Genomic DNA, 24,118 nt, shown 5'->3' with positions numbered 1-24,118 from the left:
ACCTTTTGACAACGAAGATTCACTTGCATTGTTTCTGAGACTATCACGTAATATTTGAACCATTGTTTTGATAAGCAAATGTTAATGAGTGGAGACAATCTATGAATTTTGTGGGAAGCTAACATCTCTGATCCTGAACAGGACATTTCACCTCACAGTATGTTTCTTCTCTCTGCATAAAGAGTTGCTAATGTTAAATGTGCATTCTTACCATCAGTACTAGTTTCTGTTGCAAATATTTTTTGTGGTCCAATTAACCACATGCTTCAGTAAATGTTATTTTGGTGCAAGATTCGTGTGTAAACTACTGTACTTTCGAACATTGAACTGATTTTTCTTTCAATCTACTGTACACTGCGAAAAAAAGTTATTCACATAGACCTACTGTAATTTTCGTATAGATGATTGCTTTCAAAGAGCCCAGGATAAATGTTGGATCAGACTTTAAGGATTTGCGCATGTGTAGTTGAAAATGAAGCTCGAACAGGCATGTACATGCAGTACTGTAGTACAGTGAACTGGGATTTAGCGAGAGATATGCACACTGTAGGTACGGTACTGGGTTTTTGAAGGGTTGGTTGTGGGAATCGCTTCAAGGTCAAAGCACAGAGCTACTATGGAGTTGGCAAGTAGGGAAGTACAGTAGAAGGGTGGATGAAGGAGGGGGAATGGGGGTAAAAATGGGTTAAAACGGCAGGGTGGTCGAAAGACAGCGAAGCTAAGGCACTGAGCATTTCTGCCCTATGTATTGTGTAGAAGTACATTCACTAAGTATAGGCTGTGATACTACACTAGTAATAGTAACAGTAGGTCATACGATAAACGTAATTGGTATTCGACCGGGACGCAAGCTTTTTTACGGGACGCAAACTTTTTCGGGGGCTTGCGTCTTTTCTTTTTTTCACTAATAACATTACTGATATTGAACAATTAATCCCTACATTTAGATGACTGAATTAGGATCATTAATGTGGATTTAACATCATCAAATGCTTTCATAGATTGCTGCCAGGGCTATCCAAAAATGTTTTTGATTGCATCCATGGTTCACCAAATATGTCACATCTCTAGTTTGTGTCATCGCCAATCCAGGAAGAATTAAAGGTTATCATTGTAACAAATTTGTTAGAAAGTCCAATACAATGGTCACTCATGCTGGAACCCTTTTGTTTTCATCATTAAGACTTTAGTTATCTGACTTGACACTCTTTTGTTTTCATCATTAAGACTTTAGTTATCTGACTTGACACTCTTTTGTTTTCATCATTAAGACTTTAATTATCTGACTTGACACTCTTAATTAAATAGATGTTTGGCAATAGTTCAGAGAACCCAAAAGAACATTAGTATAGTACTATTCAAAACTTTGAGCAATTGTTTAGCATGTTAAAACTTGCATCCAGTACTGATGACCTTTGAAGTTGAATAAGTTATAAATGAAACGCCAAGTGTTAGTTTCATACTTTCACAGACAATTTTTGTACTGGATTTTCTTTCTAATTAGGAAGATATAGACTACAATAATTAAAGTTATCTCATAAAAACTATTTGCTTAAAGTCTCAGTACTTCTTTGCCAAATTTAAACTTTGACCTTTTTAGCTCACTGCACTAAAAGCTCAGTGAAAGGGACACTGTTCTATGCAATTTTCATATCAGTATTCATTATTTTTATTGTGTTATATGTCGTTAAAAATTCTGAGCTGAAGAAAATTTGCTAGATTCTTTAAAGAGAACGTAGATTCTACAAACTTCAATCAAAATCTGCAAGCCCCGCCCAACACATCATGGGCCAATCAAATCTCTCTGTTTTGTTCATGACCGTTAGGCCTAGGACTACTTTCACTTTCGTGGCTAGCCTGTTTTAGGTCCCTTCTCTTGAATAGTATCTTTCTCTTGGTCTTACCGATGTACAGTAGCTTGCAAAATTCTGTCATTCTCTTCCATTGCAATGAATAAACAGGCGTTTGCAGACGTTTCCTCCGTGGAATTGTAAAAAGTGGACAATACCAGTATAGGTCTGCATTATAATCTTTTGTTAAAATCATTGTGCGATTGTTATTTGTTACCTCATTCCTGCTTTGTCATGAGTTGAAAAAGGTAGGGTCGATGTGACTGAAAATAGTTATTGTCTCTACATGTACAGTAGGTGACCTTGAAAACAATTCCCGCAGTCCATTGTGGGGGTACTTTGAATAGTCTCTTTTTGTTAGTTATTTCATGCCTTAGTTCCTTAATGTTCGGTTAGAGCAACTTGTGACCCATTCTTCCTTCTGTGTGAACACTGTGGACAGTTGTAGTGCAAAGTGTTGTACACTGTTGTAACTGATAAAATATAGTTAATGTAATTGTACTAGTTTCGCTTTGAGGACAAGGGAAGGCGCATTTTAAATTATCCTGATAAAATAAACCAATGTATGGTCATGGTTTATCTCAGGTTGCTGTTTCATTTTGAAAAGCAACAGTGTAAGTTCCTGTCAAACTCTTCAAACTGTGTTGCTGTTAGTGTACAGTTTGTGCAGGCATTCTGATAGTTTCACTGAGCATCCAGATATAATACATTTAACATTAGAGTTTGGGGGAAGGTCTATGCTACATTTATAAGCTTACTTCCTTGTTAAAATCTTCCTTGTAAGTTTTATTTAGCCTTGTATGTTGGTACTAGTTCTGTGATCACTGTGTCTAGATACTGTAGCTTTTACTTGTACCTGTAAAGGAGTGATTTACAGTACTGTACAGAACAGTACAGTACAGCTGTATTACAGCACTTGGATTAGGTTTTACACGCTTGGGTTAACTAGATTTTTTTATTTTATATATTTTTTGTTTCAATTATGCTTGTTAATTGTTAATTTGTTCTTCACACATAGCCCCCCTTAATTTTTTTTTAAATTCTGACTAGGGCTGATTAGAACCACTCTCACATAAGAGATTGTGGTGGCAGACACCATGTCAAGAGGGAGATTGGACCCAAAAACGTGGGTATCTCGTGTCATTGAGGTGTCATGTTTGTTCCCAACATGATGCAGGTCACCTTACTTGAGCAATAGGTAACAAGTGCAAGGTAACCTGTGTCAGGACTTCACCCAATCAGCTGGGAACGGAGGAGTATTTGTACATTCCTCCCACGTTGCATGGTTAACACAGCTCTATTCAAGTTGTCTTCAACCAACTTTAAGATGCTCATCCCTTGCATGCAGTTCAGGAGAACCTGCTGCTCATTCTCACTGAGCCTTCAGGCTGGTCATCATTAGTTTCCCTTGACTCTCCCTTCCTACAGTCACAATGAATTCCTCATCCAGATACCACATCACTGAACCTAGTTTGTTTGGCCAAATGTATCAAACTATGCTTTCAAAGCAGTGTCATAAAGGCATCATGACGTTTTGTGTACTGTACAGTAGATCAGTTTCTGTGGTGCACAGAACTAACATGAAGTGCAATTGCAGAAAGGAAGTACAGTATGTAGGTGTTGTCACATTTACCTATCCAAAACAATAGTACTGAGATTTTTCTATGATAACTTGTCCACTTTGTGATATCATTAAACAAATCCAGTCTTTACCAGTCTTAACAAATCCAGTCTTTACAAATCCAGTCTTTACTTCCTATTCCTGCAGGTAAATATGTTGCCAGTGAGGCCATTTTCAGCTATACAAATGGGGAGTTCACCATCCTAGAGAACCTAGATCTAAAGATGGAGATACCTTTTACGACAATCTCAAATAAAACCGTGAGTTGATCTTAAAGTACAGTCATATATGTTACATTTGCAAACAATTTACATGCTCATGACATAGCACAGCTACAAGGATGAGCAAAAGGTGAAGAATTTAAGAGTCGTTTATTTTACATTAGAAACTATCTTTTGTTTGCTCCCAACAACAAATCCTCTATACTTACAGTTAGTGCTGTGCCGTTTACACGTTTAAACGTGTAAAAAAACGAAACATCGTTTAAACGTTTAATAAAACCTTATGAACGTTTAAACGAAACTATGATATGAACTGAAAATTAAATTATTGGCAAAAATCGTGTATCCATTCCTGTGTTTATTTTGTCTACTACGCGAAATAACAACACAACTTACAATCAGTCTAATCATAAACCGCGAACATAATCCTACTTTTGTCTCCCCCCCTCCCCCCGATGTATCCGGCGATATGAATGGCTTAAACTTGAACACTGTTGTGAAAACTTCCAGATTCGCGGCACAAGTGTACTTTTATCGAGCCGACAGCGGCGGCGCAGATAATCCAGTCAATGCATGTTCGATCGAAATTATTACAATCCCTGTCCATCACGTTGAACTCTCCGACCAGACAATAACGAGTAGAATACTCGACTTGGTAATAGTTGTTCAAATACATGATCAAAGGAAATGTATCGATTGGAGATCGTAAAAAAAACTCTGAAAATCAGTAGAGAAATTACCAATTGTGTACGAAAAGTAAGTTGGTACACCTTTCAAATTTTAGGAAAGATCCAGCAAAACACTTTTGAAAATTCACGCGAAACTGGCAAATCGTGCTAAATGCAACTAATGTCATGTATACAAGGCTCTAGTACACCCATTTATGAATAAACCGTAAGACCACATCTGGTGTTAAGCGGGGGAAAAGGAAAGTATTTTCTAGAATTTCCAAAAATACGGAAAAAATAATGTCCTACCATAGTTAAGTGTATAGCAAATAGCCTAACCAACTCACCTGTTACGGATCTCACGTAACTACAAAAACACAACCAATTGTATTTTGCGAACTTGACCATACTTGACCTTGAAAGATGACCATAGCTTGATATCTTGTGCTGCGTGTATTAACTGTGCCTTGTGTATCATGGGGAATACTCCATGAAACGTTTCTTGGAAACGTGCCAAAAATGTTAACAAGCAGGTGTTAGACGGGATGAGCGCGCAGTTTGTACCTGGGAAAATTCTGAGCACATATGTAGTATCCTACCGTAGTATTTAAGTTAGGTTAAACCGTACTGCAGTTGTAAACTGATGTACGTTTAGTGCGCGCTATTCATTGTTAGGCATTCTAGAAACGGGGCTTTGCCGAACGTTTTTTGTTTCATAATATCGGAGGTTCTGTAAGTTAAACTTTTTACAGATTGTAAAACAGATTAAATCTCTTTTCATTTTATAACATAATACAGCTACTCTAACTTGTCATTTAAAATTTTCATCAGCTTCGTGACAATTTAAACTAAAAAAGTTGTCAGTATTTTGCATCCTCAACTGCGATATTTTTTTCGCCAGACACGCAAAAAATTCCTTTTCCTTTTCCGGGGTCTTCGTCCCACCAGGGCCCTAGGGCGGTCCCCTGGACCCCAAGCCTTTATGCTCGGCGTTTTCTCGCGATTTTCGCGAACGTTTAAACGTTTAAACGAACGAAAAATCGGCCGTTTAAACGTTTAGGTCTTTAAACGAAAACTCACAGCCCTACTAACAGTAAGTCAGTGACCAAAAAAATGAAGAAATTATTGACATATTTGGAAGAAATGGAAATTTCTTCAAAATTTAAATACCATTTCGCAACTTGGTACCATAAATGATGTAAAAGTAAAAGGTACAGTTCCTCTCCCTGTCCCCCACTGGATGGTTGCCAAGGCGATGAAGGTGAGAATTGGGTCACCAAGCAAAAGGTCATCAGGGTAATATAACCACTTACTGGAATAACTGGACACTGTCTTCTTTGTTTTCATGTTACAGACTTACAGGGTAGTTTTCAAGCATTGTTTATTATACAACACCTAATTGTATTCTAGTCATTTGATTGGTCAATTGCTCGTTGATTGCGTGCAAAATCCACTCTATGAAATAGAACCATGGGGTATACTTTTTTGGTAGCACTTTTTTCAATGGTAAGAAAGCAGAGACACCTGTCTGTTCAAAAAAATTCTATTGCATGAGTGAATTTTACCCATCTTAATATAATATGTTGTATAAAACAAATAATGAATGGTTTCCATTCGTGCAATAGTGCAAATATTTCATTCGTTGAAAGATGTAATTTGTTCCATTCAACAAGGCGCAGCCTCATTGAATGGAACATTCCATCTTTCAACTCATGAAATATTTGCACTATTGCACTCATAACCATTCATTATTTGTTTACTATTTCATCCTTCAACACTTTTAGCTCAGGGGCATAATTTATCTGAATCCTTTCCCTTTTCTTTTCCACTTCACTTTGAAGGAGAAGGCAAATATCAAGCTAACACAGAATGCGAAGGTGTTGCAAGAGGAGAGCAGTGCAGACGCTGCAGTGGCCGTACTCTCGTTTACCTTTGGTGAATTGTTTGTCAACAATATTACACAGAAGTTTAAGGTCATCGATAATGAATTTGAAATGACATCCATTGAAATCCAATTGACGTTTGATGATGAAAACTTTCCTAATGCCCAAGATGATGGTAGGTTTTGATTCTCATATTTTGTCAATTTGCAAAGTCTCTATGTTCTACAGTTTCCTTAAATCCTTAAAGGGATATATCAGAGGTTAAAGGTGCGTGACTTGTGGCATCTATAGATCAAAAGGTCAACCTCATACCATTTTGTGATAGTTTGTTCAATGCATCTGGCAATGTTAGCAAAGTCAGTCATGTCATTACAGCAATTTCAGGTGAAAATGTTATGATGAGTAATTAACTCACTAAAAGATTAAAAGAGGCAAATACATTTCTACAAGAAAATTTGCATTTTGATGGAATTCTAAGAACTGAAAATGTTGACAGGTAAGCCACATTCCAAATTTATCAATTGGATAAATAGCCAAGAGTATTTTAAAATAAAATAAAAAACTTTGGAAGAACATTTGCTGTTTTGACATCAAAGACCACCTATTGTGATCGCAGGCAAGAATATAGAAAGTTTAGAAAGTCAAAATACATATAATCAACCATATCTCGAGTTATGGACAAGTTATGGAGAGGGGGTTTTCAACTTATGTTGTGGAATATTTTCTTTTCCCATGTAAGTGTCACCACATTTTCTGCTATCAGAACCTCCCTAACTGGGCAGGTGACTCTCTAAGTGTACCTTGTTTCATGTACATGTCTAACTTGATTCTAGAATAGTGCTTGTAAACAGTATGTACAAGCTTTACTATTTTAAGCTGGACGTGGTGTTTCTCAGTGGTTCAAGCCATATTGACTTGCTACTAAACCTTCCCTGTGTACTGAACTAGCTCACTATTCACTGTTATATACCTTATACTAAGTTATGCACATATTGACATTAGCTGTTTCAATAATAATGCATTTTATTCTGTTTGGAAAGTCTACACAGTGTCTGAATTCTTATTCACAAATTGCAGTTGTTTTTAAGAACTGCTTGACCATTTTTTATTCCTTGCCCGAAGGCTCAAGGAATCTTTGCGATGGTGATTGCGTGTGTATATGGGTTTGTTTTGTATTCTGACCGAGGACTTGAACAAAGAATTCCAGGTCCTCTGTTGTGATTTCTAAAAAATCACCACTTCCTCGGAAGAATTCTATTGTATGGGGTATTGTTAAGGTTAGGGTACGTGGATTTGAACAATGGAAAATACAATGGGGTCCTCGGGCTTAATGTAATACAAACATATGTGTGTGTGTGTGTGTATGTGATGCCCTTGGCTCGTAAACGTGATAACTCAACAATGGCAAGTTGGATGGAAGTCATACTTGGTACATGGGCCATACTGAGTAGAAGAACCCTATTGATTTTGGTGCTCATCTCATGAATAGTAATTAGGTCACAGGGTCAAACGTAAAAATCTTCAAATGCTAATAACTCTGCCACATAAAGTCAGAATTTATTTATACTTAATATTATTATGTTGGTAGATAATGGGTACTTGGTGATATATCAAGTTGATATTAGGCATATTGATTTTCACTAAAATAGCTTGTAAACATGGTATATGAACACGAGAAGTTGGATTGAAGTCATACTTGGTACATATATTCGCCATAGTGAGTAGAAGAGCCCTATTGACTTTGGTGCTCATCTAAAGATTTCATGTTAATGAGGTCACAGGGTCAAATGTAAACATTTCCAGAATTGAATCAAACTGTTTGATTGTGTTGGTAGATAGCGGGTTCATGATAATGTATGTTCAATGTGATATTATGCACATTTATTAGGGGGCAGGTCTTGAGTTAATTTTGCTAAAAATAGCTTGTAAACATGGTAAGTTGACATATTTATTAGGTAGGTCCACAGTCAGTGAAAGAACCTTGCTGATCAATTTAATCAACAGTGATAAAAGCTTGGGATTATGATCTCAATTTGCAAGGAATCACAATAAGCCCACTGGCTTTCTGGTGTAAATTATTTGTCTTCTTTTATAATTTTCTAATGCTTAACCTTTTTCTTGTGCTAGGTATTGTCCTGAATTTCAGCAACACAACATTATTTGGAACAACTTTGGGAAAAAGTTATATGTGTAATTCCGATGTGGTACTGACGGAGGATTCTGGAATAGAAGCATCACCTGCTCATACTTTGACTTTCTCCAATATGCAACTGCAGCCATTCAAAGTAGAGAACAAGAAGTTTTCAGAAGGTATATTTTAGTTTGGAAAAGAAAATTATCAATCAAATCATAAGTTTAGCTTAGTCAGAGACCATGAAAATTTGTCCAGCACATATCCCCGTGTGGATTACTGAATATGATTTTAATGGATGAAAATATCCCCATCCATTCCCACCCCCCCCCCAGAAAAAAAAATTACCAGTAAGAGGAATATGAGCGACAGAAAGGAATAAATTACCAGGGGAGCTAAGTAGAAAGGGGTAAGGGGTTGAAGATTATGTGGAAGACAACGTTTTTTTAGAAATAAAATGCTACTTATACTACGTATTTGAGGAATTGTTTTCCAGTGATTTGGCATGGAAATCCTACAGCTTGTTAAACTGAAAAGATTTGAGCAAAACACTTTTCATCTCAGTACATAACGGCCACTAGAAAAGGCGTAAAAACAAGTTTCAGCGTCTTCATTTCTGTACCATTTCTTCCAAACAGTTAACAGAGCGTGTACTTTGATGAGGAGCAAAAGAGTTACTTAGTTTTGGTTATGAAAAATTGATCGTTGCGATGATATGTTGGCTGATTTTAGGGCAAAAACTGGCACAGGTTTTCACTCTCATTGCATTAAATACTGATATCTTTTAACCTTTCGGTAATCTGTTTCTTAACTTCAGAAGCTTCTTTGGAAGATGGTCATGTTTGTTTTAGTTCAAGCTATAGTTAAATCCTTTCTTTTTATTTTGCTGTGGATAAGAAATGATAACATTTTATCTTCTTCTCCTGTGTAATGGCAAACCTGAATATGATGATGACAAAAAGAAAAACACTCATTTGACCATGTTTTACTTGGATCATACATTGACTGTGTACTGGTATGGATACATTCTATGAAGAATATGGAGGGGGATTATATACCAATACTTGTTTCTGAACCATAGTACCGATTAAAGTCATGTGATCGTTGTTCTTGCTGTTTCAGCTGTACACTGTTCTGATGACCGCAACGTGAGCACCCCTGCAGTGAGTACCAACACACCTGCAGAAGGTACTACCACGGCAGTACCCACTGACCTAACAACTTTCGAAGGTACCACCATGACAGGACCCACTCACCTAACAACTGCCACTCCACCACCACCAACACCAGATCCTGTCAATAACCACTTCAGCTTTTCCAATGGTGAAAATGTTTGCATCCTGGAAAATCTCAATGCCGCTTTTGTTGTGACTAATGGCAAAACCAAGGTTTGTATTCCTTCTGTTATTGTAATCAAATTACTGAATGCTCAGTGTTAAGCAGACACAAAAGCATCCTAAGGGGGATACAAACCCAACCATTATCCTAAAGGAGACACAAACCCAACCATCATCCTCAAGGATATGCAAACCAACCACCATCCCTAAGGAAACACAAACACATTCATCATCCTATGGGAGACACAAACCCAACCATCATCCTAAAGGAGACACAAACCCAACCATCATCCTATGGGAGACACAAACCCAACCATCATCCTAAAGGAGACACAAAACCAACCATCATCCTAAAGGAGACACAAACCCAACCATCATCCTATGGGAGACACAAACCCAACCATCATCCTAAAGGAGACACAACCCAATCATCATCCTCAAGGATATGCAAACCAACCACCATCCTCAAGGAGACAAACCCAACCATCATCCTATGGGAGACAAACCCAACCATCATCCTAAAGGAGACACAAACCCGACCTCATCCTAAGGGGGACACAAACCCAACCATCATCCTAAGGGAGACACAAAACCAACCATTATCTTTGAGGAGACACAAACCCGACCATCATCCTTAAGGAGACACAAACCCAACCATTATCCTCAAGGAGACACAAACCTAACCATCATCCTAAGGGGCACACAAACCGAACCATCATCCTAAGGGGAACACAAACCCAACCATTATCCTTAAGGAGACACAAACCCAACCATCCTAAAGGAGACACAAACACATCCATCATCCTAAGGGAGACACAAACCAACCACCATCCTAAAGGAAACACAAACCTTACCATCATCCTAAAGGAGACACAAACCCAACCACCATTCTTAAGGAGACACAAACCCAGTCATCATCCTAAAGGAGACACAAACCCACCATCATCCTCAAGAAGACACAAACCCAACCATCATCCTTAAAGAGACACAAACCTTACCATCATCCTTAAGGACACACAAACCTAACCATCACCCTAAGGGGGACACAAACCCAACCATTATACTAAAGGAGACACAAACCAACCACCATCCTCGAGACACAAACCCAACCATCATCCTAAAGGAGACACAAACCCAACCATTAACCTTAAGGAGACACAAACCCAACCATCATCCTAAAGGAGACAAACACATCTATGGGTGACACAAACCCAACCATCATTCTAAAGGAGATACAAAACCAACCACCATCCTAAAGGAGACATCCTAAGGGGGACACAAACCCAACAATCATCCTAATGGGTATACAAACCAACCATCATCCTAAAGGAGACACAAACCCACCCATCATCTTAAAGGAGACACAAACCCAACCATCATCCTTAAGGAGACACAAACCCAACCACCATCCTAAAGAAGACAAACCCAACCATCATCCTAATGGGGACACAAACCTAACCATCATCCTAAACAAGATGCAAACCAACCACCATCCTAAAGGAACACAAACCCAACCATCATCCTAAGGAGATACAAACCCAACCATCATCCTAAAGGAGACACAAACCCAACCATCATCCTAAAGGAGACACAAACCCACCCATCATCCTAAAGGAGACACAAACCCAACCATCATCCTAAAGGAGACACAAACCCAACCACCATCCTAAAGGAGACACAAACCCAACCATCATCCTAAAGGAGACACAAACCCAACCACCATCCTGAGGGGGACACAAACCCAGTCATCATCCTAATGGGGACACAAACCCAACCACCATCCTAAAAGAGACACAAACCCAACCACCATCCTGAGGGGGACACAAACCCAACCATCATCCTAATGGGGACACAAACCAACCATCATCTTAAAGGAGACACAAACCCAACCATCATCCTAAAGGAGACACAAACCTTACCATCATCCTTAAGGACACACAAACCTAACCATCACCCTAAAGGAGACACAAACCCAACCATCATCCTAAAGGAGACACAAACCCAACCATCATCCTAAAGGAGACACAAACCCACCCATCATCCTAAAGGAGACACAAACCCAACCATCATCCTAAAGGAGACACAAACCCAACCACCATCCTGAGGGGGACACAAACCCAACCATCATCTTAATGGGGACACAAACCAACCATCATCCTAAAGGAGACACAATCCCAACCACCATCCTGAGGGGGGCACAAACCCAATCATTATCCTAATGGGGACACAAACCAACCATCATCCTAAAGGAGACACAAACCCACCCATCATCCTAAAGGAGACACAAACCCACCCATCATCCTAAAAGAGACACAAACCCAACCACCATCCTAAAAGAGACACAAACCCAACCACCATCCTAAAGGAGACACAAACCCAACCACCATCCTAAAGGAGACACAAACCCAGCCATCATCCTAAAGGAGACACAAACCCAACCATCCTCCTAAACAAGATGCAAACCCAACCATCATCCTAAGCAAGATGCAAACCCAACTTTCACCTTTGTTTAATCAGTCAACACTAAACGCCTACATGCAGGGTAGACCTTAGGAAAAAGTGGTGGCAAGCTGCCTGTTAAAAATGGCTTTGGCCTCTAATTCTAGATTGGTGCTTTTTTTGTAGCCTGGGTCGGTGAGTAGTCCTGTGATGGAGCCAAACTGTTCATGGCCTACTGCTGCACCAGTGCCTGAAACATGACAGAAAGTTGTGACAAAAGCCAGGCACAGTCTGAAGACGGAGCCTGCAGGACCTCTTCCTGGTGTCTTGACATGATCCTCTCTTCTGTATCCATTGTCTGGGTTCTGAGGAGGACTTGTCCTGCAATGCTGATGGGCCTCTAGACCTCAGAGATATGCTTCTAGTTCTGGCCACTGATCTTAATCGGTCTCTTATGTGTGCCGGCTCAGGTTCTTCCCTTTCTCTTTGTGGTGGTAGGGATGATGATGATAAAGTCAAACCAGGAGAATACAACTCTGGGACATTCCTGTTTTTTAACAGCTTTGCCCTTGCTGGCCTGTTTTCCTTCTCCCTGACTCAACCAGTACTGGCCAGTACAAGGCTTGATGCTGCTATGTCGTGAACAGGACCCTCGGACTCATCCAGAACTGTAGCCGGATCAAGGGTCATTGGTAACTGGTCTAATTGGTTTTGTAACTTCTGTGGTCTGGAAGCCAGCCACAATTCGATTTCCTGCCAGGGTTCTCGTCTGGAATCCGCACATCGGGCACAATTTGTGCTCATCCCAAGTTCTCCCTGAAAGAACAGGGAACACTTGGCACACTGGATTGTTGTACTTCCCTCTTTAGACACCATCAAAGCGAATATCATTCCGATGAGAAATACTATTACACAATGCACCGTACTCCTGATGCGAGGAAGACCTAGTTGACCGAAACCTTAAGGCCTCCTTATGCACCACCAGGTGTTCCAGGGAACTAAACACCTGAAAAAGGAACCCCAATGGAATCCTCTGCATAAGGTGTTACTAGAGGTACTGAATGCACCAATAGGAGCCTTGTGCAAACCGGGGGCGGGGAGGGGAGAGTGAGAAGAACACTCTCCAATATCCTAAACCTAAACAGAGACCCAGAGATCCTGGTGCCTAGATGAAGTACTGTTACCAAGGAACTAGGCAGACCCAGCTTGTGAGGATCCACTCACATGCGGGAACCTAAGCCTAACCTTGTAGCCTAACACAATGATGAGTGAGGCCTGAGTAAGGTGGCCTAGAAAAACACTTGAATATGACACAAGGAGCTTGAAAGACTAGGCAGAGATAATGAACCCTGTTAAGAGCCTGTCAGTAGATGGGAGGCTTAAAGACTGCATCTCCCTGTGGAGCAACAAGGGCAGTTAATGTGCAATAGAGAAGGTATTGTAAACCTGATACCTACACAAAATATAGATATACTTTGCTACTAGTGCGTGACAAAAACAACAAAGTGGAAAACCTGTGTAATTTGAAAGGGATATTTATGTAGTGAAGGAAAAGTTAATCCTGACAAGGTCTGGTCAAAAACCATCATCAAAGACAAAGTAAATGCAAAATTTGTAGTCTTGCAAAAATATGCAGTTGCTCATTTGAATGTTAAATTCAGAAGGAACAGCAAGTGTTGAGACACTCCAAACAAGTCTGCTTTCCTGCTATTTAATTTACACAGGTCAGTCATGGTCTGTCTATCATGTAGCAATGACTTAATTGTAGTGTGTTACTGCATTGACAGGTCAGTCATGGTCTGTCTATCATGTAGCAATGACTTTAATTGTAGTGTGTTACTGCATTGACAGGTCAGTCATGGTCTGTCTATCATGTAACAATGACTTAATTGTAGTGTGTTACTGCATTGACAGGTCAGTCATGGTCTGTCTATCATGTAGCAATGACTTAATTGTAGCGTGTTACTGCATTGACAGGTCAGTCATGGTCTGTCTATCATGTAACAATGACTTAATTGTAGTGTGTTACTGCATTGACAGGTTAGTCATGGTCTGTCTATCATGTAGCAATGACTTAATTGTAGCGTGTTACTGCATTGACAGGTCAGTCATGGTCTCTCTATCATGTAACAATGACTTAATTGTAGGGTCATGGTCCGTCTATCATGTAGCAATGACTTAATTGTAGCGTGTTACTGCATTGACAGGTCAGTCATGGTCTCTCTATCATGTAACAATGACTTAATTGTAGGGTCATGGTCCGTCTATCATGTAGCAATGACTTAATTGTAGCGTGTTACTGCATTGACAGGTCAGTCATGGTCTCTCTATCATGTAACAATGACTTAATTGTAGTGTCATGGTCTGTCTATCGTGTAGCAATGACTTAATTGTAGCGTGTTACTGCATTGACAGGTCAGTCATGGTCTGTCTATCATGTAGCAATGACTTAATTGTAGTGTGTTACTGCATTGACAGGTCAGTCATGGTCTGTCTATCATGTAACAATGACTTAATTGTAGTGTGATACTGCATTGACAGGTCAGTCATGGTCTGTCTATCATGTAGCAATGACTTAATTGTAGTGTGTTACTGCATTGACAGGTCAGTCATGGTCTGTCTATCATGTAGCAATGACTTAATTGTAGCATGTTACTGCATTGACAGGTCAGTCATGGTCTCTCTATCATGTAACAATGACTTAATTGTAGTGTCACGGTCTGTCTATCATGTAGCAATGACTTAATTGTAGCGTGTTACTGCATTGACAGGTCAGTCATGGTCTGTCTATCATGTAGCAATGACTTAATTGTAGTGTGTTACTGCATAGACAGGTCAGTCATGGTCTGTCTATCATGTAGCAATGACTTAATTGTAGTGTGTTACTGCATTGACAGGTCAGTCATGGTCTGTCTATCATGTAACAATGACTTAATTGTAGTGTGTTACTGCATTGACAGGTCAGTCATGGTCTGTCTATCATGTAGCAATGACTTAATTGTAGTGTGTTACTGCATTGACAGGTCAGTCATGGTCTGTCTATCATGTAACAATGACTTAATTGTAGTGTGTTACTGCATTGACAGGTCAGTCATGGTCTGTCTATCATGTAGCAATGACTTAATTGTAGTGTGTTACTGCATTGACAGGTCAGTCATGGTCTGTCTATCATGTAACAATGACTTAATTGTAGTGTGTTACTGCATTGACAGGTCAGTCATGGTCTGTCTATCATGTAGCAATGACTTAATTGTAGTGTGTTACTGCATTGACAGGTCAGTCATGGTCTCTTTATCATGTAACAATGACTTAATTGTAGTGTGTTACTGCATTGACAGGTCAGTCATGGTCTGTCTATCATGTAGCAATGACTTAATTGTAGTGTGTTACTGCATTGACAGGTCAGTCATGGTCTGTCTATCATGTAGCAATGACTTAATTGTAGTGTGTTACTGCATTGACAGGTCAGTCATGGTCTCTTTATCATGTAACAATGACTTAATTGTAGTGTGTTACTGCATTGACAGGTCAGTCATGGTCTGTCTATCATGTAGCAATGACTTAATTGTAGTGTGTTACTGCATTGACAGGTCAGTCATGGTCTCTCTATCATGTAACAATGACTTAATTGTAGCGTGTTACTGCATTGACAGGTCAGTCATGGTCTGTCTATCATGTAACAATGACTTAATTGTAGCGTGATACTGCATTGACAGGTCAGTCATGGTCTGTCTATCATGTAGCAATGACTTAATTGTAGTGTGATACTGCATTGACACAGCCTTGCAGTCATCCATGTTTTGTCACATCAAAGTTTCACAGAGGAACATCAGTATTGTCGGACTGAATCTGTAATTACTCCAATATAAGATTGCACTTGATTCAATTAAGACAAACATGGCAGTTTTCTATCCCAAATAATGTTAAAATTAATGAACTCAATTCAATCTTCAAACTCTCAAGTCCAGACAAGTTAGTAAATGAAACTGTGCATGTGTGTTTGTATGTGACACTTGCTTGAAAACACTGTAACTAAGAAAGGTTCATGTTGGATTAACTTCATGAATATTTGATATGTGGATCCGTCTTATTGAGTACAAGAACCCTACCAAAAATAAGAATATTTTCAAAAAATAAGATCATACTACCACTGGTTGATATGAATGAAGGAGAAACAAACTTGTTAACATACTGTACAATAATTACTGTGATATAACTTCTCTTTTCTCTGTATTTGCAGGGGAACGTCACCACGTTGGAAAATGCTACAGTTAATGGCAGTCGCAGTAGGTGTGGTAATCTTAATCAAAGTGCCATCTTGAGCGTTGACTTTGGTAATAACACCTTCTTCACCCAGGAGTTCTCTCTTGACGGTGACAACTTCTACCTGCAACGTATGGAACTGCACATACTTGATGGGAAACAAGGTATGTTACATATACTTCCTACTGACCACCTACTATGTAAGAGATAGATGAAGGGGAATATTAGCAGAACTGGTAAAGAACCAGTGAGTTGAGGCAGAATCTCAAAGCTCTGCGTCTCAAGAAGTGTAACAATGCGTGGTTTATACCTTTTGTAATATGCAAGGAGGGCAAGAATGATTGGAGGTCAAAAGTCAGTTTGGTCATGAACTGAAAACCATGTAAACTCTGTTTATGTAGAGGATGGCTACCTGTTATGAGTATGAGATCTTTACCATAAGATTACCTCTTTTGTTTGGGTTTATTGGCACAAATATTACATGGTTGTCTAATGATCAGATTTGGTGGTTTCTGACGGATGTCTCCATTTTTTATGCCTTGCCGGAGGTGAAAAAAGTCTATGTGATGAGGATGGCTTGTCCGCTTGTGTATCTGACACTTGCTTATAAACAAAGCTTGCTTATAAAAACTTGCTTATAACTCAAAAATTTCAAGGTGGATTAACTTTACACTTGGTATGTGGCTCCTTGGTATTCACTACAAGGACACTAGTTTTTAATAACTCAAAAGTACAGCTTTATTGAACTTCATACTTGGTATGCAGATCCAGCTTGGTGAGTACAAGAACACTATTGAAATTTGCGGAGGTCAGAGGTCATTTGCAGTCAACATTTAAAGTGGAACGATAGTGACAGAAAAAAAATCTCTCATTTTCATATATAATGTAGTTTATATGTTACCAAGCAACAAATTTTTTTAATTTTCCAAATAGCTCACCGGAAAGTTATAAAAAAGGGAATTAAAACATCGTTTTTTCGTCTCCGTAATTTAGGAATTTGCAAACACTGCAACGACCTTGAACAGCCCTCAGGTCAGTGAAAGACGTCACTGTGATGATCTTTTCTGTTGTGAACTGTTCAGTACGGAGCTGTGCGTGCATTTCGTGTCAGCATAACTGTTATTTTCCGCGTAATGTTCAAGACATAAATAGATAATGAATATCATGGTGTTTCTTGATTTCTTCACCACGTGTTAACAATTTTTTTTTTTACGAAATTTGCGGCGATTTCGCAACGATTTCCCAATATCTGAAGAGGTAACTCGCAAGCTGGTCCAAAGTAACGTAAATCTCAAGATCACGTTTTTGGCGGGTTTTATACAGAGTGATGTATGAATGTGCTCACTTACCAGTCAAACTGGCACAATAACAATAGAGATGATAGTCTGAAACGTAGTTTAGTAAAACATCCGAAAGAAAATCCAAAGTTCTAAACAAAGTAGATTCGCTTGTATGCACTAGGCCACTGTAAGACATAAACGTTCCTTGTTCCGTGCGTCATTAAATCCAACAGAAAGGTTTCATTGAGCTTGAAATACAACCGCATTTGAACTCAATCGAGTAGTTGTCTAGCTCTAACAATTTTCCCACTACATGCAATGCCTATTGCGTTTATTCACATGCATGCCTCGTGGTTTGGGCTTCAGGAGGAATCGTTTGCTAGCCCAACTTCACGTAGGTCCGCAAACGGTACTTTCACACTGTGCAAACATAAGTGACAGTGTGCGCTACCGGAAGTAATACTTACACGATGTTTTGTTTCGCTCGAGCATACACACATTTCCTATTCGTATTACATTTAAAGTGGTTTGGAGGGTATGAACACATCTCTGCCCCAAAAAACTCTGCCTAAGCGACGTCCATGCCCCAATTGAAATTTGCACGTGGATTCTCTCCTCACATAGTCACTAGTTAGGTTGTTCACGTCTGACATGTCTTCCAGTTCCAACATTTACTGTTGCATTTATCGGTAATATATAAATAATGCGGCATAAAAGCATCAATCTTTCAAACTTTTTTTACTTTAGTGACCTTGCCACACGCAAATTTCAATTGGGCCCAAGATGGCTCTATGACCGATTATTCCGTAATTTACATTAGGGCAGTCGGCTTCACTAAAACGACAAGAAAAAGCAGGAACAATAACACCTTATTAAAATTAGACCGTTAAATGTCTCACGCAGAGTATCAAATCTCCTCTCTGGTTTAGGTTGTTTGTCGAGTCCAATATAGAGTAGGTTGCAACTAAACTTACACACTAAGTGCACACTGCTGAAGTACACTACGCCGAGCTCACTTTGTTATCATCATAATGACGTCACATGTCACTGTAGATCACGTGATCATCATATCGCTGTTCGCGAAAAGCCCAAGTTTTGTTTAAAAAATCAACAAGTTTAGGAATTTTTTTTGAGCCTTTCCCAACATCGGATTGACTTGAATTTTCACATGTGTAATATGGAAACCAACTAGAATACTATTGAATAAAATCGTATTTTTTCGTCGATGCTGAAAAATCACTATCGTTCATCTTTAAGTGAACGCCTGACATGTAAACATGGTATCTCAAGAAATACATCTTTCTTGAATTTCATACTTAGTATGTAGATCAAGCTTGGTGAGCACATGAAACATAATGAAATTGGTGGAGGTCAAAGGTCACATGAGGTCAACAGTTGTCAAAGTGTGAAACTTTTAAAATATGATAACTCTGAAATTATATGTACAATTACTCTGTGCAATGATTTCCTTTTGGTGAACATAGTTTGGTCAAGTTCAGTTTAGTTTTGTGAAGGAAGACATTACTGTAGGTCGTCAACAAACATACAGTCATCCAGGAAATGAAATCTGCTTCAACTTGTTGATAGACTCTTGTTGATAAACTCTTGTTGATTGACTCTTGAGGGCTCTTATTAGTTTTGCCCTCTGAGCTTCAAGGAGTCAATTGGTTTCCTCAAATGGTTCAACAATTGGCTAAAGGGATCAATAGGCTATCCCAAATGGTCTCAAAATTGGCAATTTTCTCTGTGATATATACTAGATGACTTTTCCTTGTGGCAGTAGGTTGTGAAAATATTTCACAGTGTAAAACAATTTGATGTAACTCTCATTAATTAATAACAATTATTAAAGGGATTGTTGGTAGCAGAACTGATTTGCTGGTAAACGAAAATGGCCTTTTATTCATGTATCTATATGTATACATTTCACTTATTAAGAGTTCTTTCTGTATATTGAAACATTTGGAATATAAATTCTATACTGTAAAATCCTTAGCAGTGAACTAAATGTTTGATGCACACAAGGGAGTGCTGCAAATAAGAGCTGGAAATCTCTGATCTATTCTGGTCCTCACTTAATTCTTGGATATATTTAAGTCACTTGCTCTACATTAAACAGATCTATGGTATTTTTGACTTTGAGCAATTCTATGGCAAAGAATTACAAAAGTAGAAGTAGCCTTTTGATCCACCTGGGTGTTATTTTGGCCCAGTGCTTGTTGTTCTTTTCACCAAACCTACACATCTCACCTAGAGTGTACAAGTTGGTGTTCTATTCATCAAACCTACACATCTCTCTTATAGTGTACATATTGGTGTTCTTCTCATCAAACCTACACATCTCTCCTATAGTGTACATATTGGTGTTCTTCTCATCAAACCTACACATCTCTCCTAGAGTGTACATATTGGTGTTCTATTCATGAAACCTACACATCTCTCTATAGTGTACATATTGGTGTTCTTTTCATCAAACCTACACATCTCTCCTATAGTGAACATGTTGGTGTTCTATTCATCAAACCTACACATCTCTCTTATAGTGTACATATTGGTGTTCTTCTCATCAAACCTACACATCTCTCCTATAGTGTACATATTGGTGTTCTTCTCATCAAACCTACACATCTCTCCTAGAGTGTACATATTGGTGTTCTATTCATGAAACCTACACATCTCTCCTATAGTGTACATATTGGTATTCTTCTCATCAAACCTACACATCTCTCCTATAGTGTACATATTGGTGTTCTTCTCATCAAACCTACACATCTCTCCTATAGTGTACATGTTGGTGTTCTATTCATCAAACCTATTCATCAAACCTACACATCTCACCTATAGTGTACATACTGGTGTTCTATTCACCAAACCTACACATCTCTCCTGTAGTGTACAAATTGGTGTTCTATTCATCAAACCTACACATCTCTCCTATAGTGTACATATTGGTGTTCTTCTCATCAAACCTACACATCTCACCTAGAGTGTACATGTTGGTGTTCTATTTATGAAACCTACACATCTCTCCTATAGTGTACATATTGGTGTTCTTCTCATCAAACCTACACATCTCTCCTACAGTGTACATATTGGTGTTCTATTCATGAAACCTACACATCTCTCTATAGTGTACATATTGGTGTTCTTTTCATCAAACCTACACATCTCTCCTATAGTGTACATGTTGGTGTTCTATTCATCAAACCTACACATCTCACCTACAGTATAGTGTACATATTGGTGTTCTTTACACCAAGCCTACACATCTCACCTAGAGTGTACATATTGGTGTTCTATTCATGAAACCTACACATCTCTCCTATAGTGTACATATTGGTGTTCTTCTCATCAAACCTACACATCTCTCCTATATTGTACATATTGGTGTTCTATTCATCAAACCTACACATCTCACCTATAGTGTTCAAGTTGGTGTTCTATTCATCAAACCTACACATCTCTCTTATAGTGTACATATTGGTGTTCTTCTCATCAAACCTACACATCTCTCCTATCTTGTACATATTGGTGTTCTTCTCATCAAACCTACACATCTCTCCTACAGTGTACATATTGGTGTTCTATTCATGAAACCTACACATCTCTCTATAGTGTACATATTGGTGTTCTTTTCATCAAACCTACACATCTCTCCTATAGTGTACTTGTTGGTGTTCTATTCATCAAACCTACACATCTCACCTATAGTGTACATATTGGTGTTCTTCTCATCAAACCTACACATCTCTCCTATAATGTACATATTGGTGTTCTATTCACCAAACCTACACATCTCTCCTATAGTGTACATATTGGTGTTCTTCTCATCAAACCTACACATCTCTCCTATAGTGTACATATTGGTGTTCTATTCATGAAACCTACACATCTCTCCTATAGTGTACATATTGGTGTTCTTCTCATCAAACCTACACATCTCTCCTATAGTGTACATATTGGTGTTCTTCTCATCAAACCTACACATCTCTCCTATAGTGTACATGTTGGTGTTCTATTCATCAAACCTACACATCTCACCTATAGTGTACATACTGGTGTTCTATTCACCAAACCTACACATCTCTCCTATAGTGTACATATTGGTGTTCTATTCATGAAACCTACACATCTCACCTAGAGTGTACATGTTGGTGTTCTATTCATCAAACCTACACATCTCACTTAGAGTGTACATATTGGTGTTCTTCTCATCAAACCTACACATCTCACCTAGAGTGTACATGTTGGTGTTCTATTCATCAAACCTACACATCTCTCCTATAGTGTACATATTGGTGTTCTATTCATAAAACCTACACATCTCTCCTATAGTGTACATATTGGTGTTCTTCTCATCAAACCTACACGTCTCTTCTATAGTGTACATGTTGGTGTACTATTCATCAAACCTACACATCTCACCTATAGTGTACATATTGGTGTTCTTCTCATCAAACCTACACATCTCACCTATAGTGTACATATGGGTGTTCTTCTCATCAAACCTACACATCTCTCCTATAGTGTACATATTGGTGTTCTATTCATCAAACCTACACATCTCACCTATAGTGTACATACTGGTGTTCTATTCACCAAACCTACACATCTCTCCTATAGTGTACATATTGGTGTTCTATTCATGAAACCTACACATCTCTCCTATAGTGTACATATTGGTGTTCTTCTCATCAAACCTACACATCTCTCCTACAGTGTACATATTGGTGTTCTATTCATGAAACCTACACATCTCTCTATAGTGTACAAATTGGTGTTCTTTTCATCAAACCTACACATCTCTCCTATAGTGTACATGTTGGTGTTCTATTCATCAAACCTACACATCTCACCTATAGTGTACATATTGGTGTTCTTTTCATCAAACCTACACATCTCACCTAGAGTGTGCATATTGGTGTTCTATTCATGAAACCTACACATCTCTCCTATAGTGTACATGTTGGTGTTCTTCTCATCAAACCTACACATCTCTCCTAGAGTGTACATATTGGTGTTCTATTCATCAAACCTACACATCTCTCCTACAGTGTACATATTGGTGTTCTATTCATCAAACCTACACATCTCACCTAGAGTGTACATATTGGTGTTCTATTCACCAAACCTACACATCTCTCCTACAGTGTACATATTGGTGTTCTTCTCATCAAACCTACACATCTCTCCTACAGTGTACATATTGGTGTTCTATTCATCAAACCTACACATCTCACCTAGAGTGTACATATTGGTGTTCTATTCATCAAACCTACACATCTCTCCTACAGTGTACATATTGGTGTTCTTCTCATCAAACCTACACATCTCTCCTACAGTGTACATATTGGTGTTCTTCTCATCAAACCTACACATCTCTCCTACAGTGTACATATTGGTGTTCTTCTCATCAAATCTTCACATCTCTCCTACAGTGTACATATTGGTGTTCTATTCATCAAACCTACACATCTCTCCTATAGTGTACATATTGGTGTTCTATTCATCAAACCTACACATCTCACCTAGAGTGTACATATTGGTGTTCTTCTCATCAAACCTACACATCTCTCCTACAGTGTACATATTGGTGTTCTTCTCATCAAACCTACACATCTCTCCTACAGTGTACATATTGGTGTTCTTCTCATCAAATCTTCACATCTCTCCTACAGTGTACATATTGGTGTTCTATTCATCAAACCTACACATCTCTCCTATAGTGTACATATTGGTGTTCTATTCATCAAACCTACACATCTCACCTAGAGTGTACATATTGGTGTTCTATTCATCAAACCTACACATCTCACCTAGAGTGTACATATCGGTGTTCTATTCATAAAACCTACACATCTCTCCTATAGTGTACATATTGTTTATTCTTTGTTATTTTGCTGTATTTTTCCAGACAACAAAGTTTGCTGATTGGACAACCAAAAAGTAATAACCCATTTGGTGGGGGAGAAAGTGTGAGGTTATATGAGGAGGTGTTATCACTCTTGCTTCCTTTGTCACAATGTTTTTGTTTTGTTTTTGGCCTCAGCTTTCTTTCCATGTCATTGGAATGTAAATGGTTGACTGTATTTGATATGTAGTTTCGCTCTTTTGTATGATTCCTGAAACAGTAATTTTGTCATGAATGAGAATCATAGTTAAAGTCACATAAAATAAAAAAATAAAAAACTGACTAGAGGAAACAAGACCTCAAATGGATTAAGTTAAGTAACATTCTTTGTTTGAAAATACCTCTTTGAGTTCTAAACTAAATTTATTTTACTTAACAATTAAAAAGTAAAGAAAGCAGCTACATGGCTAGCCATTGGCTACCATCTGTATGCTGCTGATCATGTTCCTCTTTGATGACTGCAAGGGGTTGTCAATGAAATAACTCACTAACTGTTTAAATGACATGTGAGGGA

At 38.6% G+C, this 24,118-nt stretch overlaps 1 protein-coding gene across 1 annotated transcript in view; it reads left to right on the top strand.

The window, feature by feature from the left end:
• LOC139975334 (lysosome-associated membrane glycoprotein 1-like) overlaps nucleotides 1-24,118 on the top strand; it is a 33,378-nt gene that overhangs the window by 5,121 nt on the left and 4,139 nt on the right. Inside the window, exons 2-6 of the mRNA XM_071983196.1 lie at nucleotides 3,619-3,731; nucleotides 6,202-6,418; nucleotides 8,371-8,553; nucleotides 9,497-9,762; nucleotides 16,391-16,577. Coding sequence (XP_071839297.1) covers nucleotides 3,619-3,731; nucleotides 6,202-6,418; nucleotides 8,371-8,553; nucleotides 9,497-9,762; nucleotides 16,391-16,577 — 966 coding nt within the window. The remainder of the gene's footprint in view (nucleotides 1-3,618; nucleotides 3,732-6,201; nucleotides 6,419-8,370; nucleotides 8,554-9,496; nucleotides 9,763-16,390; nucleotides 16,578-24,118) is intronic.

Source organism: Apostichopus japonicus, chromosome 10 (assembly GCF_037975245.1).
Source record: "Apostichopus japonicus isolate 1M-3 chromosome 10, ASM3797524v1, whole genome shotgun sequence".
Taxonomy (NCBI): domain Eukaryota; kingdom Metazoa; phylum Echinodermata; class Holothuroidea; order Aspidochirotida; family Stichopodidae; genus Apostichopus; species Apostichopus japonicus.
Note: the sequence above shows the minus strand (reverse complement) of the source record. Positions and strands in the feature narration are given on the sequence as shown.